Genomic DNA, 17,175 nt, shown 5'->3' with positions numbered 1-17,175 from the left:
CAAGGAAGTATACTGGGCCTGATGTTTTCATGAGAATAATTCTGCTATCTGGGCATAGATGGATGTATTGACCCATTCGGTATAAAGGTACATGCTGGCTACTTAGCCTAGCATAAATACCGTAAACAAGAGGAAGAAGAGAACATCTGTAGTGTGTAAAGTAGTCACCTTTTTAGTTATTGGTGGGTATTTGTTCCTATTTCCATTTGATTTCAGCAGATATGCTGCAGTTTCATTTTTAGCAAACGGACATGCCAGTTGGTTATTTCTTAAAATGTCAATTAAATCTTTATACAGTCATTTTTATATAAAAACATTAGTGAATTCTCAACTGGTGAAAGGGGGTTGGTCTTTGTGGAATAATTTAACATGAAACACAATGTTTGTATTTAAAATACTAAATGCCAATGTGTCCATTTTCAGCCCCACTCTCTCTCCTCATAAGCATACTGTAATCTCTATGCTCAAGGAAAAAAGATCTCTAACATTTATGTGCCTTCTCCTGCTCGCTTCCTGCTTTGTCCCTCTGAGCAGTGCAGCCTCTCTTTCTCATTTCCTGCATGATGCGCTGAGCTTCTTCCATCATCCTGCCTTTGTCCTTTTCAGAGAGAGAAACTGAATCTTCAGGTTTCGCCTCAGTTAGCTGCTTTATCAGATCTGACAAGAGGAGAGACAGTGCTGTTAAATGATATAAATGGTAAAAATGGCCTGTATTTATATAGCGCTTTACTAGTCCCTAAGGACCCCAAAGCGCTTTACACATCCAGTCATCCACCCATTCACGCACACATTCACACACTGGTGATGGCAAGCTACATTGTAGCCACAGCCACCCTGGGGCGCACTGACAGAGGCGAGGCTGCCGGACACTGGCGCCACCGGGCCCTCTGACCACCACCAGTAGGCAACGGGTGAAGTGTCTTGCCCAAGGACACAACGACCGAGACTGTCCAAGCCGGGGCTCGAACTAGCAACCTTCCGATTACAAGGCGAACTCCCAACTCTTGAGCCCGATGCCTACTTTGACATAACAGGTAATTCGGTTTCCTTAACAAGTGTCACAAAGTCTTTGGCAGGAGAGGCAGGAAAGGTCTGCTTGTACCTGATATCACTGAGCAGAAATTATTAAAGTTAGGAACACTCCAACTTCACGCTGATAAGACCACATATATTTTCATATTTCAGAGATGTACCTTGTATTGGTGTGAGAAGACCTCCTGTTTTAAATAGATCTTCTGCCTTTAACTTCGTTTCATTTGCAGACTCCAAGGTCTTCTTCAAATATGATGTAATGTCAAGGTTCTGGTAAAATTTTGGAAAATATTTAAATATATTTAATAATAAGCCAACATAAAGAGCTGGGAAAGCTCCCTGTGGGTTCTCTGTCTTTCATTCTATTTGGCTATCCTCTACTATTCTAATATGAGTTTGCATTTACAATTAAAAAGGAAAAATTATCAGTCTCTTGGATGAGTTACATTTTGATTAGCATGGGAAAATTCACTCCAGGTACCTCATCACTCAGTTGAGACAAGTCATATCTGTCAGCAGCCACATCTGCTTCCAGCTGTTCAACCTTTGGATCCAGGAGTCTCACAGCAGTACTGTGCCTCCCCATCTGTACCTAAGAAACATTAGATAAGAAGTACTTTGAACTTGGATAAATGTTGCTGCATGATCTGAAATAGCAAATATTCTCAAGGGCAGTGTATTTTCTCAGAAAAACACCTATTCCCTGTGTGAATCGCTACCTTTGCTTCAGATATGTTAGCCTCCAGGTTGTTCAGAGTAGATCGTGATACAGGACTATGACTGATGTTCTGCAGCTGCTGCTTCAGCCAAACCAGATCATCATCCATCTTCTCCGAGTCCACCAGCAAAGTGTAAGTACAGCTGTCACACTCTGCTGGTAAAGGCAAGATGAAATGTAGTGAGTCTTAGTTTTATAGGTCAAAACACGACTGCAAGATGAACTTTCAACACAGACTCACCATGACAGTGATCCCCACAGTTACTATTACCAGATGTGATGCACTCTGTTGAAAGGAAAAAATAGTAAAGTTGGATCTCATCACATGAAGGCCACTTTAGCTTTCATATTAGCCCATGTATGCAAATCCATATATGGAGATACAGGCTACAAAAATATACAGTAAGTATAAGTAAGTTGTAGGAAATCAAACAAACAACAAACAACCAAAAATACATAAATAAATAAATAAATACAATTTCATTTAAAATGTATATATACAATAATATTAATTTTATGCCTTAAATAACTAAAATTACATCAAGAACATGTAATTAAATTAGATGCTGAGGAGCATGCCCGAGAAATATGAGAAGAATTGAAAGCAGACCTTCATTAAAGCAAAATAAATTGCAACCAGACACTCTGTACCCATGGAGTTCATGTTTAGTCTCTCACAGCTCAATGACTACAGACACCGTCCTTCAGCAATGTTTTCACTCTATGTTACTGAGTGGTGATTTCCTCAGCTGTATTTGTAGACTATACATTACAGATGCATTGCAAAGTGAACCTGGAGAAAACATCGGTGCACTTCTGGCACAAAGGGATTGAGATCTTTTTTTTCTCAATGAGTAATTATCTATTTATTCATTACTTATTATGTATTTCTTTATTGCATAAATAGTCACCTCCAGTCAGAGAATCACACATGTTCAAACCATTCTCCTTGCAGTTGCAGGGCTTGCACATGCCCCCATGCACCATGGGATTGCCATAATAACCAAATGCACATCTTAAAAGGGGGAAAAAACACGAGAAAAGTAAATAAGTTTGAGGGTTGGGGCGTATGCTGCAAAGATGAAGATGCAAATGATGTACGGTTACCTCTCACATCTGACTCCACTGTAACCATGTTTACACAAACATTCCACCACTCCTGAGCCAACATCGAGGCAGGCCAGTGCAAAACTAAAACAAAGAGTGAAGGTCTTCATATTCACGCAAAACAAGGAAAAGGAAAGCTGTGCAGGAAGAGTAGGACATAAACAGATACTGACTTGTTCTCTGTAAAGGGACATGGACAGGCACGACAGGTTCTGTTCACTGGATCTTCAAAATAACCCTCCTTGCAACGTTCACAGCGATTTCCTGCAGTGTCGAACTGACATTTCTAGAGGCCAGTTAGATCAAACAAAAGAAAAGGAACATGGTTTCCATCTGGCCCAGCAGCGTGACTACAAATGCTACAACACTGACATCTGCTACAATATTGTTTCTCAGCAGCAGAGACATCACTTGTATCTGAGTAATTATTGTCTTTTTGTGTGTGCATGTGTGAGTCAGCACCCACCACACAGTTCCCTGTACGCTCATCACCCTCATCGGAGAGCCCGTTGCAGCTGCATGGCACACACTGGCCCCTGTTCGGTCCGGCCCACTCTCTGTAGAAGCCAGAGCTGCACTTCTGTAATGACACAGCGAGATGAACAGTCGACTATGGGGCGATTAACATAATGGAAAACTCCAGGGGTGCTTGACCTACTTTAAAGTAATGCATTACCACAAATCAATCATTATACAAGGTGTAAATGCAGTTCCTGCTGTAGTATTTGCTGTAAAGTGCACTGTAAGAAAAAGTCCTAATATAAAAGTATTTTACAGTTTTGATCTGTTCTTCTAGAATATCATTAAATTTACATAAATAGACTGTGATTTCACATTTCAAATGTAAATTAATGTAAAATCACTGTAATGTAATAAAACATAATTTCCTTGTTTTGTAAATGTATTTGTCTGTACATATGCATATTTAGATTGTTAAAATACATTCACAAATGCATCATGATTGCACAAATATTTGTCCGTTATGTGAAGGATTGAACTGTTAAATTCAAATGTAATGCTATGGAAAAATATATAACATGATTCCTATAAACTTTGTTTACATCAAATAATTATTACTATTATTGCTATTTAGGGTGATCGTGGCTCAAGAGTTGGCAGTTTGCCTTGTAATCAGAAGGTTGCCAGTTCGAGCCCCGGCTCGGACACTTTCGGTCGTTGTGTCCTTGTTAAAGACACTTCACCTACTGGTGAGGGGCCGATGGTGCGATATGGCAGCCTCGCCTCTGTCCCAGGGCATGCAATGCATTATTATTTAAACCAACTGTTAACTGTATATTTCTGTACATTTAAGTATTATTATTCATATTGCCACATTCATTGACCTTGTTTATAGGTAATTTCATTGTTTGATCACATTAAAATGCTCCTAATTTAATGTTTAAAAGCACATGAAAAAGGCAAAATCCCATGTAAAATTAGGGCAACAAACTGTATTGTCATTACTGAAAATAACCATATTTTTATGGGAAAGTTATTTTCTGTTATTTCATGGTATTATTTTGGCGCCCCAGCTGCCGGAATATTACTGTTTTTCTAGGATTTTTTTTTTTTAACAGTGTGGTGTGCGACATAGATACGTATTGAAGAGCATGTGCATGTTGGAAATGAGTCTGCTCCAGGTTATTATATATCCAAGTAAAGGTCTGGTGAGCTTAGGATATCTGGCACGTAAAAAAACTCATGTCTGATAGTGACTGCACAAGAGTTAATAGTAGCTTTATATGCTCAGATCACAAAAACCGAGTCACTAAGATTTCTTGACCTTGTTTTCTCTCACTGCACATAATGTAATAACAAACAGTAGTATAGAAAATAAGAAGGAAAAACACAGTGAGTAACAGATAAGCCAAAAAGCAGCTGCATTACCTGAGTGGCAGCACCTGCTGTCTGGTTGCTGAAGGAAGGATCACAGAACGTTTTCCTGCTGTGCTGCTTCTGACGGATCTGAGTGCGTCTGTCATGCCAACACTTTGGATATTTCTGAGCAGAGGGACAACTTGGAGCAAAGCAGAGCAAAAACAAAGGCGCTGCAATGCAAAGCCAAGAAGCAGCCCACTGCATTTTAAGTCTTTCAATGAGCCCTGTGAGTGTATTAAAAAAATCCTCCCTGCTAGGAGGGAGCTTCGACTGAACCTTGGAGCTTTTTGTGCGAGAGAGTTGCAGAAAAGCTGGATTTTATAAGTGACTGAGAGTGTAACTATATGTGTGACTTAAGATCAAAGTTCAGTGAGGTGTGGTTGCACACGAAGGAAGACGCAGTGTGTGAAATAAGTGACAAATGAATCTAGAAGAAATCACAACTTTTGAACTCATATGGAATATAGTTTATTAAAGCAAACAGGAGTACCAAAAATATCAAACAGAAACAAAAAAACCCACAGATGTAAAAGCTTTATTTGCACTCACTTTTAAAATAACCATTACATTTGTTCTGTTTGCTCACAGATTCTTGTTGAGGCCAGGCTCAGTTTTTTCTTTTTAGATTTTCAATTTTTTCTCATTTCAACCTAACAAAAATAACAAAAAGTTGCAGTCTGGCAATGAAAGTTACAAATCAACTGTGACTAATATTGCTTACACAGGGTACCCTGATTTGCTTTATATGGTCTAATCTACAAAATCTATATGTTAGTGTGTATAAGGTAGCCCTTTAATCCATGAGGAAAGTGTTTATTGAGGTTACAGAACACAGGAGCCGAGGACCATTTTCCTACTGACTTCTGTACAATTTTGAGTTCTTTTTTAAACCAGAAGAGTCGCCCCCTTCTGGCTGTTAGAAAGAATGGAGATTTTAGTTACTTTCACTCTGAATTCACTTTTCAGACTAAGAAACTACATCTATGTTTAACACAAAGTCTATGAATGAAGGTCACACAAAAAGGAGGGCAACAAAAACAAAACAAAATCCAGTATATGATGATATGTTGAGGGTGGGGGCATTACTGGACAGGGCAAAGGCTCCACTAATTTTGGACAACATCTAAAGGTTTTGGAGCAATATCGCCATCTAGAGGATGTCTGTTTCAGGTAAGACTTTGACAAACTACATTTTGCACATAATGCAACAGCAAGAGTTCAAATCTAAACTGGTCTGCTTCCAGTTTAGTCCTATCAGCCAGTGAAAATATCAAAGGCGGCTCTAATCTTTTGAGTTGCTGAAGGTGACCCTGGTATTAATCACACATTTATTTTAGTTATTTTATTATATTTTTTTTATTTACCTCACAAAGATGTCCCTGAGAGAAGCGACATGTTCATTATTAAAAGGTTTCAACTTTTCATAAACATTTACTAAACTGTCAGAAAGGTGATTTGGGCTGTATGAGCACTGACTGTTGATTTGTGGAGATGAGGTCCAATGGAAGAGCGTATCCTTGAGATTGCCACATCTTATTAAATCATAGAATAGGGTACAAGGCGTAGCTGGCGAGGCCACAAGCGTTTTGGCCATTCCGGACGATTCGCATAAAGCCGCCTTCACCCCAGCCAGTTCCCCAACTATTGGGGGGGAAAAAAAGACATTTTTAGGTGACAAAAAGTGGAGGTTTTGTTCAGATGCTATCTTTTTCTTTCAACAATATTGAACAAACCTGTTCTTGATGATCCAGTAGTCTTGGCCTTCTTGTGAGCCATAGCCGACCAGCAGCACTGCATGATTCAGATTATTGGGGTTGCAGTTGGGCTCATCATATATTCCTGCAAAGGAAACATGAACCTACTTAACTGACTTTTGGAAATTTGTGGGAAGCAAAAACAAACTGATAACACAACAGTGACATAGAATAACCCTTAACTCAGAGAAGGAAAATTCTTAGTGACCAGTTGTTAGGGAACATTACTTGTGGTATTTCTTACTTTTTACATGGTGGCTTCTTATACATAAAATGCACAAATTTTTAAAAATGAGGTCCTGTGAATGTAAGCTTTTTGCTTGGGGAAGTTTTTTTTATTCTGTGAAGAAGAGGATATCCTCGGTATGGCACACAGCTTGGGTTGTGAAAACTGATGAGCAACCCACATGCTCTTCACATTTTATGTTTGTGAGGTGTAGGCAACTCAGAATAAAGTTAACCTAAAGGGAATGTGGTTTTTAAGGGGGAGGCACTTAAATTGCACTTTTTAAAGGCAATTTATGAACCAGAGCACCAGTATAAGAGAAATGAAGCTCATCTTGAACCATCAATCATGCAGAGTTACTCAATTAAACTCCAAAAATAAAAAACATGAAGCTGAAAATTACCATAATAAGTCCTGTTTAGCATTTAGTTCAATCTCCAACAACTCCTAATGGGAATTTCTGGGTCTTTAGTTACTAAAAGCTTTGTTGTGTCCCCAAGATAGTTGCTAACTTTGTTTGTCTGCTCACTGTTGCTGAGTATCCGATGGGATTGTCAAAGCTTTTTTGCTGAAAAAAATAGCTGCCATACAATGAGAACAAAAACAACTAACAACAACAAAGTTGCACTTTGTCACTCTTGTCATATGTGGCTTAATGTGGCTTTGTTAATCTAAAAATTCTCATTATAGCAGCTCTGAGTTTAAAAAGTCCTCTTCTTATCAAAATCGACTTAAGATAACATAACTGTTATTTTTAAGGCAGTTAACCTGAGCTGTAGAACAGGAAGCTTGCATGATCTGCATCAATAGCAACTGTTATTGGTCCAATAGTTGCCAGAGCATCAGCCATAGCTTGCTCATCTCCCCTGGGAATGAACCTGTAGTCCCTGATGTGAGCAACTGCAAGCCTGCTGTCGTAGAAACAGGGCTGAGTGTCCTGTTAAGAGAAATAAATGTTAACCACAGCATGTCCGCAGAATTATTTACTTTTTTATGATGTAGGATAAGACAGCAGAGTCCTACCACTGAGGTGTATGGGTAGGTGTTTGAAGACTCCAGCCCGTTGCTGACCACATAGTCATAAGCATTGGCCATCCAGGCACCACTGCACCCATAGGTACCAAAGGATTTAGAACAATCCACTAAGTTTTGTTCGCTCAAGGATATCAGCTGACCTGTCTTTTTGTACAGCTGTGCCTCTATAGCTCCCGTAGTGCTGAAGGCCCAGCATGACCCACAAAAGCCCTGCAAAGAACATTTAAAACAAAGATCTGATTGTGATTCAGTCTGAATATACCCACTCATGTGATGGAGGGACAGTCTTACCTGATCTTTAACCTCAGTCACAAAACCCATGTTTCTGTAGTCAACAGCATAGCCATCTAAATGCCTTGCATTGTTACGCAGTCTTCGAGCTGAGACTTCTTTCCCTCTCTTTACAAACTGAGCATTCATCTTGGCACCTTGCAAAACCCGGTATTCTTGTTGTGTCTGCAAATGTAAAACAATTTTTGTTCACAGTATCACAGTATTCACAGTTTGTTACAGCAATTAATCAGACAATTCTTTTTTTTTAAGGTCTTTGTGGAAAATAGTAGGTACATTTAGGAGCTGGTTAACTCCGGTTAAGTTCTTTGTTGAAACAAAACACTTCTACTCTACTACTAAATTCTACTAGAACAAAACAATACTCCTTACTAGGTCTCCATATCTATTCATAGCCATACTGAATGACTTCATCCCCATGAGAAACCTTCGGTTGTTGTCTTCAATCAACTGCTTATTCTCCTCCCAGATGGCTCTCCTTTCCATGTCATCCTGATGGTTAACACAGGAAAAGCACACGCAAGAAAAACTCGAATAAATTAGAGAACATGTGGACTTTTCGTTAGAGAACATTTGCACTTATTGTTGTTGTGAGGATTTTAGATGTGGAGGCTGTCTCACTGATTCATCATAGCTTATGCCATATCTGCTTTTCCAGATCTCCCACTCAGTCGGGGCCTCCTCATCTGAGTCTGCCAGCACGTGCTGCAGGCCACTCAGCAGGACGGACAGCAGAGCAGCTTTCAGCAGAAAGCTGGCCTGCTGGACTAGAAGGACCAGAGCATTGCACAGTTGCATTGTGTATATGTATAATTCATCATATTTCATCATATCATGTTGAAAGGATGGCCTCATGAGCCCTCTGACTGCAACTGTATTATCAATCAAAAGAAAAATGGAAATCTAGTCAATATAAAAAGTGTTCTCTGAGCTTATGTTAGCTTAGGTTAGTTTCTTTAAAAATCAACAGTGAAAATAGACTTAAGGGATTTTATAGAACAAACCAACATATAAAAGAGACATATAACATTATATAAGATTAGTTGTTCTTTTGATATTAAACAAAAAGCTCTGGTCAGCTTACCTTCATGCATGTGAGTCTGTTTTGGTCCCATATTCTGAGAGCAACTCTGAACAGTGACACCGAAACAGACCTGCCTTATAAAGCTTGTCAGTAAGTACATGTTACTACTATACTTTAAGTTAATCCCTAAATCAACACTCATGACAGCAGCTGAGAAGGACATTAGTCAACAAAAATAAGATGCTTATCATGCTCCTCCTTGGCCATAGTGCTGTAATCATTTAGAGACAGCTAAAGCAGCAGTTGTGTAAATCCCTCAAATACTGGTTTATAATTGAGCACAACAACCGTCACATAACTGTGCAAAACAAACTGTGAAAGGGGAACTTTATCTAAATAAAAGTGCCAGTGAACTGATGTAAGAAAGCTGAGGGTAACATTTCTGCATTCAAGAGTGCATACAATAAACAGTAGTTAAAACTTAACCAAAAGCACAGAGCTTGCAGGCATACAGATCCGTTGTGTAAGCAGGATTTCACTGCCATATTCGGCTTCATTTTAAGTCATTCATACTCGGTATAATAGTTTATTTTAGCAAAGTTCTGCTACACAAATTTGTATTCTGTTTAGACATTTTGGATCTTTGTTCTGAGAAGATGAGGGATTTATCCTTTCTTTCTTAGAAATGTGAACTAAGGATAACCACAGCAGACTTTTGCTCTCTGAAATAATTTAGGACTAAAACACAAACAGAAAGTTTCAGAGAAAAATCCCCAAGATCAATACAAGGGCTTAACAGAGAGGGATTTCTTTTTCAGTTGCTCCAAATCTTTGCTCACTTGTTCAAAGTTTTAACGTTTTAAACACGAACCACATTATTAATTATTTATTATTATTATTATTATTATTATTAATAATAATAATAATTATAGTTTATTTCATTTATTTAGACTTTAAGATTAGATCCTTGGTTTAATTTTTAACAATGATCTCCTTATATGTATGTCAATAGTGGAGTAAAAGGCGAAGTTTTTTTTTTTTCAGAAAGGTAGATTACAGTGAAGTATAGTAAAACACAAATGCTTTAAAATTAGTCTTAAGTGCAGTATTGAGTAAATGTAGGTTGCTTAATAGCCATGGCTTCACGCCATAAATCTATATTTATATACAGTTCATCAGTGTGAGCAGCAGCGCCCTCTGCTGGCCCACGGTGTTGCTCCCTCGCAGGACACACTGCAGAGGATGAGCTCAGCTGATTTTGTGCCTCCCCGTTATTATGTCCGCGATCGGGCGCCGCCAACACCCAAAGTCAGTGCGGCAAAACAGGCGAGTGGCGCTCAACATCTCGTCTAATGAATGAGTGCGCAGGAAGAAGTATGAGTCACGAATGAGGTCTGCAGGATGTCTTTCAAGGTAAACCAGCTTTCTCCGTCCATCATTCTGTGCACGCAGCCTGAGAGGGCCGCAATAAGGTAATTGATCGCACCCGCTTCCTCTTGAAGTGCAGACTTGTTTATTTGGGGGTTATTGAACGATCTGCTATGTTTCACTATGAGCCCGGTGAGGTAGCACTTGCTCTGACATTTGAATGGCTGCTTACTGGCCTGGGCGATCATAGAGTCCAACTCGGTGTGTGTGCATCCGGATTTGCTGATGTAATAGCATGTCAAACGGCCCATGGTACTAGCGTGCACGTGAATGTGCGTGCACAAGTATGTCCACATACCTTTTATTACCGGTACTGAGAGGAAACAAATCATTTTACGCACATTTTGGACATGTCCCCCTCTTCTGAGGACAAAAAGCAAGTCCCCATTATTCATGAGTAACTTGTTAAATTTTATGGTAAAGACTTAAAGTTAGCACAAACTTTAAACCCTAACTTTGGTTGAGATGTGATGTGATGTCATAAATATGATTATTAATCTCTTGGCACACTTTATTGATGACTCACCTGTCATTCATATTCAGGTGCATCACAACACTGAACAGTAACACCTGGATGCACTCTGCTGTCCTTACTGTCTGCTCTCAGCATTCCTAATGCTCTAATGGTAACTTTCAGGTCAGTTTTTGTGTTGTTGTGTGTATTTATCCTCCAGAAGGAAACACCCCTGGCTAATGCTGTGTTTTGGGCAGCGAGGAAGGGGAACTTGGCTCTGCTTCAACTGCTACTCAACAGCGGGCGAGTGGACGCAGACTGCAGAGACAGTGTATGGACACTGCATGCTGTGGCTGCTCAGATGCACACTTTAACCATATTCCACCTGTGGTAGGGACACAGAAAGCTTCAAGCCTTACCTGTGGGGTTCATGTAGTGCATGTGTGTACCATCACAATTCCTCATCCATTAATTGTTTTCTCTCTCTCTCTCTTTGTCCTATAAACAGTTGAAAGTTTTGCATGTTAAGCCAGAAATATGCAGAATTCTGTGGTTTCATCCCTGCCATCACTACACTGTTTACCAGGTCATTGCAACAAAACAAATATGCTCATTAATGTTTCTTTCCAGTATGGAACAACAGCGCTGATGGTGGCATCATACAGCGGCCATTATGACTGTGTTAAAGAGCTTATCATGCAAGGGGCTGATATCAACTACCAAAGAGAGGTATGCTGGGGAAATGAAACCCAATGAATTAACTAAATACTCTTACAGACTCCAAAACATAAAGTGTTGGTAAAGGTGTTTTTACATTGTCAGAATTAGGCAAATACAATATTAGTGAATGAACTTGACAGATGTTGACTGTCCAGGCTTTAAATTTAGATGTGTTGACAGATGGATTTATCTTATTTCAATGGAAGCATACTCATGCTAGCTTTACCCCCTTTGTCCAGCCTTTGTGCTGAGCTAAGGAAACTCACTGTCTGCTACCGCCGGTGAATTTAGAAGGTCACTACAACCTGCTGGCACATAGCTCCTGAAAACCCACTAATTGTTGTTTTTACACTTTCCAGTTTTCCAGACATGGATTAGAAATTCGTCCAGACCAAAAGAAAAATATTGAAGTTTTAAATTGAATAAAGTTTTTAGTCTAGGACTAGACTTCCGCCATGTCTGGAACACTGTGCCTTTAACTGTTAATTACTGAGCAAAGGTGTGCATATGTGGATTGTTCTGCTGGAAGACCCAGGCTAGCTTTACTCCCTTTGTCCAGCAGTTGTGCTACGCTAAGCCAGTACTGCATCATCTGGTAAATAATGTCTTAAGATCTTGTATTATGTAAATTCATGTGCTTTAAATTTGTTTATACACCCTCTGGCCACTTGATTAGTTACACCTTGGTAGTTCTGGGTTGGACCCCCTTTTGCCTTGGAAAACGTTCCTAAGAGATTTTGCTCTCTATTGGCATGACAGCGTTCAAGTCGCTCCAGATATGACATCCGTGATACAAATATCCAGTTCTACCCGAAGGTGCTTTATTGGATTGGGATCCTGTGACTCAACTAGAGGTTGTTTGAGTAAAAAGGCAGAAATTGATCCATGCTGTTGTTGTTCGTACTAAATTCTAACTCTACATTCTGAAAGTTACAGCAGACTGTTGTCCTATTTTGGTGAGCCTATGTGAATTGTTGCCTCAATTACCTGTTCATAGCTGATAGGCCACAGCAGCGGGTGCTAGTTCTATCTGCTTAAAAGTTAAGGTTTTGTGTTCAGAGATGCACAACATGTTTATGCAACCTTTGCATACCCTGAACGCCTTAGTTGTAACAAGTGATTATTTGAGCTACAGTTGCCTTGGTTTCAGCCCAAAGCAATCTGGCCATTTAATCTGACCTCTGACATCAAGAAAGCAATTCTTGTTGATGTCAGAGGTCTTGCTGCTTGCTCTTTTTTTTGGGACCATTCTCTGTAAACCCTAGAGATGACTGTGCCAGAAAATCTCAGGAAATCTGCAGGGTTTTTTTTAAATACTTGCACAAAGTAACTTAAATTGACTTTCTTGATTTGAACTTCAACAGGTCTACGTGCCTAAAAAGATTGAGTTGCTGCCATGTAATTGGCTGATTCAATATTTTTGTCAATAAGCAGTTGAACAACAAAGAGGCCAGGGAGTGTAGTCTATCAATTTAGTATCTTTTGGATGTGTTTATACGCGGATTTCTCTCACCTACAGGCAGTAGGTCACCAAGGTAGTTTTCTTCCTTTTTCCAACCGTTCTTATGCTAACCGGCTGGTGTTTCACTGGGAAGCGACAGCAAGTTGCTGCTATAGGTTTGGTGCATATAGTCCTCATTAACTCTCTGCCCTACACTTTGGTTATATTTCAACCTTTGTGCTAAGTTCTTTTTCTGTTTTTTTCCCCGCCAAATAAAACTTTCTATAATGTTAGTTTTATGCTTGAGTAGAATCTTATTTGTAAGAAAACAGGGCCATATGTGCAGCAAAATTCCCCCAATTGGACACTTATTTATTCTATTCCTCATGTCAGATATTCATGAAAGGTTATATTGTGTACACCATTAGGGTAAAGTTGAGGTAAACAGCGGTGTCTTTTTTTTTTTAACTTTCCAGACAGGTTCTACCGCTTTGTTCTTCTCCTCCCAGCAAGGACACCATGAAGTTGTAAAGCTCCTCTTTGAATTCGGTGCCTCCACTGAATTCCAGACAAAGGTATGCAACAGGGTGCAATGATGTGTATCATGGCCTTTAGAATACTGGGTGTGAAGGAGAATGCTGCAGTGCTATCATCAGACTTCAGAATGTGGAGATAAAGAGACAGCGATGCACAAACAGTGCTGCTGTGACTTTAACGATATTTTTGTTGTTGCCGAACACTTTAGTCATTCTTGTGCATCCATGTGTGTTTATGTGGCAGGATGGTGGCACAGCTCTCACTGTCGCATCTCAGTACGGTCACTCCAAAGTGGTGGACATCCTGCTGAAAAATGGAGCCAATGTTCACGACCAGCTGAACGTGAGGCTCTTTGCATTTACGTCTGCAGCCTCTCGCTCTCAGTACGCCGTCACTGTCCTGTCTGTTAAGTCTATTTGTCTGTCAGAAACACAATGGTTAGCTGCACACATTGTCCTAGCAACTGGAATCTAGCCTCTCAGGTTTCTGCAGACTGCTGAGTCAGACATGAATCATACTGGGCAGGATAACTGTGTGTTTCCTTGGTGCCATGGAAAAACAACCTGCTTACACAAAAATGTGCTTATAAATAGTACTGATGGAATCTTGTTTTAGTGATGTAGTCTATGCCTAATTGGAAGATTTTCCAAGCAGATTTCGAAAATCTAGTGTGAGGTAATTCTTGTTTTGCAGGATGGTGCCACCCCTCTTTTCCTTGCTGCCCAAGAGGGTCATGTGACTGTGATTCGTCAGTTGCTGTCATCCGGTGCCAAGGTCAACCAAGCAAGGGAGGTAATGTCCTCGCCAAACTCTGCCTCTTTAAAACAGAGCTCTAAACATGTTGTCACCTACTCCTGCTAATTGTCCCTCAATACCTACAACCCCCCTCTTCATCAATTCCCTCCTCCAGGATGGCACTGCCCCCCTGTGGATGTCAGCCCAAATGGGTCACAGTGAGGTGGTGAAGGTGCTGCTCTTACGTGGTGCTGATCGGGATGCTGACAGACAAGTACATTGATCTTTTAGGATTAATAAAGTACATCAAAGTGTACATAAAGGGATTTTTACTATTGATTCCTGCCATTCTGCAGTGTGGAAAGTGTGACATTACATAAGACTAGGAGGCTGCGATCTGTCTTTATAGAAACATTTCACCATAAAAGGTTTTTGATTTGTAATTATATGGACATATAGATTGAATTTGCAACTGTATGCAGATACTTACACTTATATTTAACATTTCAAAGTTGGATGAGAGATTATCTGTTGGTGGGAAACGTGATATAGTCAAAGGCTTTTAAGGATGTGAGTAACTGAAAATGGACTCGTGATTTTTGTGACAATTTTAACAATTGTATGCTTTTTTTGTGTCTTTCAAGGATGGATCAACAGCGCTGTTCAAAGCAGCGCTGAAAGGCCACAATGGCGTCATTGAGGAACTCCTCAAATTTTCTCCATCACTTGGCCTTCTTAAGGTAAAACATGCTGCTGTAGATGTCTGTTTTGGGAAATAGCTATGGTTAAGGCACAACTTGTCAAGCTCTCAAGCTTTTCTTCAACACCAAAAAAATAGTCTGGCACAAACACAGTGTGTTCTTTTACAAACTTAAACATATAGAACAAATTGTTTTATCAGCAATGTTTAGTGGGCTTGTAGATAGATTTTGCATGTTTTGTAGGATGGATGTTACCCGCTTAGAGAAAGTCAAGATAGTGATTTCCTCTTTGTAAAGATTTGAAGATTTGACATCAGTAGAAGCACAGAGAGTAACTTAAAAATATTTGCAAACTATTGATCCAAAGAAACAACATCCCTGGGCAGGTAAAGCTGTGTTTTCATTCCCAGGGATTGCAGATGGAAAATGGCTAATAGCTAAATCTAATACAATATACAACAGTGATATAATTTTTTTTATACATGGACACTAATAATAAAAAGGTTTTAAAAAAAAAACAACAACACTGATATCTTTATGTAGCAATGAGTAACTTGTATGTACAGCACATGACAGTACTGTTGGAATGTAATCAGTAAAAAGGAAATCAAATAAAAATAATAATAACAATAAAAATCACTGTCTAGGAAAAAATGAATAAGCCTATAGTGTCAAACCAAAATAACGGTGCTAAATTTTATACCTAGATAAAAAATTATTTTTACATTTCCAACTGCTCATAAACAGAACAAAAGAGGATCTAAAAAAAGCTGAACTATCAAATAAATACTATTAAAAACATATTACTAGTAGTGTCAGACAATCCCAAAAATACCACCCACATCACGAGTAGCTCAGTGCTCAAATAGCAAGGAACACTGGTTCAGAGGCTCTATATCCAGCTCCACTAACAATCAGATGAATTTCCTCCGTGGGCAGCCGGGCAGTCAGAGTGGGTCATGGCTGACAGGCCTGAAACATGGTTACAGAGACAGCTCTCTTCCATCATCGTTATATTCATCATCGTTTATTTGTATAGCACTTTACGAACACACCAGGCAGACCAAAGTGCTGAACAACACAGATCAAAACAACAACCAAATTAAAAATACCATAAAATCATTACATACAATAAAATAAATAAGAAGGTGTCAGTTTCCTACAGAGTTAAAAGCCAGGGAATAAAAATAGGTTTTCAATCTGGACTTAAAGACCTGCACTGATGACGCTAAAAGACAAAAAGACACAAAAAGAAAGTCAGTGGACCTGCCATCCCCATTTCCGTTTTTTGTGTTAAACTACATTATCTGGCTGCTGGCTCTTTCTTTTTATTTAGTGTCCCAATATTAGAGCTGTTAATCAATCTTGTAATCTAATGCTGAACAAGAAAAGGAAGATGCATGCTTGTGAAATACCAGATACTATTAAAGGAAAAGTAATAATATTAAAGAAGGGTAGTTCATATTTGTGTCTTGTCTACAGAATGGCTATACTGCCCTTCATGCTGCTGTTATGAGTGGAAATCTTCAATCTGTTCTGCTGCTACTTGGAGCAAATGCTGACCCAACGCTACTCAATAAGGTGGGATAGCAGACAAACAGCAGACAACCTAAGTATATAATCTCATTAGATATTATAATCAAAGTGTTTCCCATGTATCTTTTGCAGAATAGTGAACTCCCTGCAGATCTGACAAAGAATGATCGCATCCTTAAGGTTTTACGTCCAAAAATCCTGAATGGACACAGCTGATAATGGCACAGGTTCCTGCCTTCACGCCTGTCTGTGTAAGGAGGGGGAAAGAAAACAAGTGTCCAATCCACCCAATTACAACATGTACTGTACACGGTGCTTGCTTTTGGTTGAAATTAAGCTGTCGTATGCCGAACAAACCTGGACAAAGTATAGCGCAACACAAAAAACATTTGTCTTCCATGTGCATCATCCCCTACTGGTCTCCTGTTTATTTGTGTTTATCCCAAGTGTTGTCAGATTTCTATATATTTTGCACTCTTTATTTGCCTTTTTAATAAATGTAATAAAGTGTAATTTTATTTATTAATGCAGGAGTATCTGTGTGGATGTGTAATATTT

At 39.3% G+C, this 17,175-nt stretch overlaps 3 protein-coding genes across 6 annotated transcripts in view; 1 reads left to right on the top strand and 2 right to left on the bottom strand.

Annotated features, from left to right (window-relative positions):
• lama3 (laminin, alpha 3) overlaps positions 1–4,939 on the bottom strand; it is a 28,145-nt gene extending 23,206 nt beyond the window's left edge. The window contains exons 1-10 of the mRNA XM_085398614.1: positions 4,745–4,939; positions 3,324–3,437; positions 3,031–3,143; positions 2,858–2,941; positions 2,662–2,765; positions 1,992–2,036; positions 1,752–1,906; positions 1,514–1,624; positions 1,194–1,302; positions 487–657 (exon numbers count right to left, since the gene is read on the bottom strand). Of these exons, the coding sequence (XP_085254740.1) occupies positions 487–657; positions 1,194–1,302; positions 1,514–1,624; positions 1,752–1,906; positions 1,992–2,036; positions 2,662–2,765; positions 2,858–2,941; positions 3,031–3,143; positions 3,324–3,437; positions 4,745–4,939 (1,201 nt within the window). The remainder of the gene's footprint in view (positions 1–486; positions 658–1,193; positions 1,303–1,513; positions 1,625–1,751; positions 1,907–1,991; positions 2,037–2,661; positions 2,766–2,857; positions 2,942–3,030; positions 3,144–3,323; positions 3,438–4,744) is intronic.
• Positions 4,940–5,190: 251 nt separating this feature from the next.
• cts12 (cathepsin 12) lies at positions 5,191–8,854 on the bottom strand. The gene is made up of 7 exons (XM_085398329.1): positions 8,663–8,854; positions 8,414–8,533; positions 8,042–8,206; positions 7,739–7,960; positions 7,484–7,652; positions 6,469–6,574; positions 5,191–6,376 (listed from the first exon to the last, which is right to left on the bottom strand). Exons 1-7 carry the CDS (start codon positions 8,837–8,839, stop codon positions 6,277–6,279), a joined length of 1,059 nt encoding a protein of 352 aa, XP_085254455.1. The 5' UTR covers positions 8,840–8,854; the 3' UTR covers positions 5,191–6,276.
• A 1,423-nt stretch (positions 8,855–10,277) lies between these two features.
• Positions 10,278–17,110, top strand: ankrd29 (ankyrin repeat domain 29). Of its 4 annotated transcripts, none has more exons than XM_085398292.1 (10): positions 10,278–10,478; positions 11,168–11,278; positions 11,578–11,676; positions 13,585–13,683; positions 13,889–13,987; positions 14,339–14,437; positions 14,556–14,654; positions 15,025–15,120; positions 16,564–16,662; positions 16,750–17,110. In XM_085398292.1, the coding sequence occupies exons 1-10, from the start codon at positions 10,467–10,469 to the stop codon at positions 16,831–16,833; spliced, it is 897 nt and encodes a 298-aa protein (XP_085254418.1). In that variant the 5' UTR covers positions 10,278–10,466; the 3' UTR covers positions 16,834–17,110. The 4 variants fall into 4 exon arrangements, with proteins under 4 accessions (XP_085254418.1, XP_085254420.1, XP_085254421.1 ...); XM_085398294.1 differs by having other exon boundaries at positions 11,168–11,388; XM_085398295.1 differs by having other exon boundaries at positions 10,278–10,537; positions 11,168–11,337.
• Positions 17,111–17,175: the final 65 nt, after the last annotated feature.

This window comes from Rhamphochromis longiceps, linkage group LG23, assembly GCF_057381845.1.
Source record: "Rhamphochromis longiceps isolate RC_006_pf linkage group LG23, R_longiceps_female_GT1.1, whole genome shotgun sequence".
Classification (NCBI taxonomy): domain Eukaryota; kingdom Metazoa; phylum Chordata; class Actinopteri; order Cichliformes; family Cichlidae; genus Rhamphochromis; species Rhamphochromis longiceps.
Note: the sequence above shows the minus strand (reverse complement) of the source record. Positions and strands in the feature narration are given on the sequence as shown.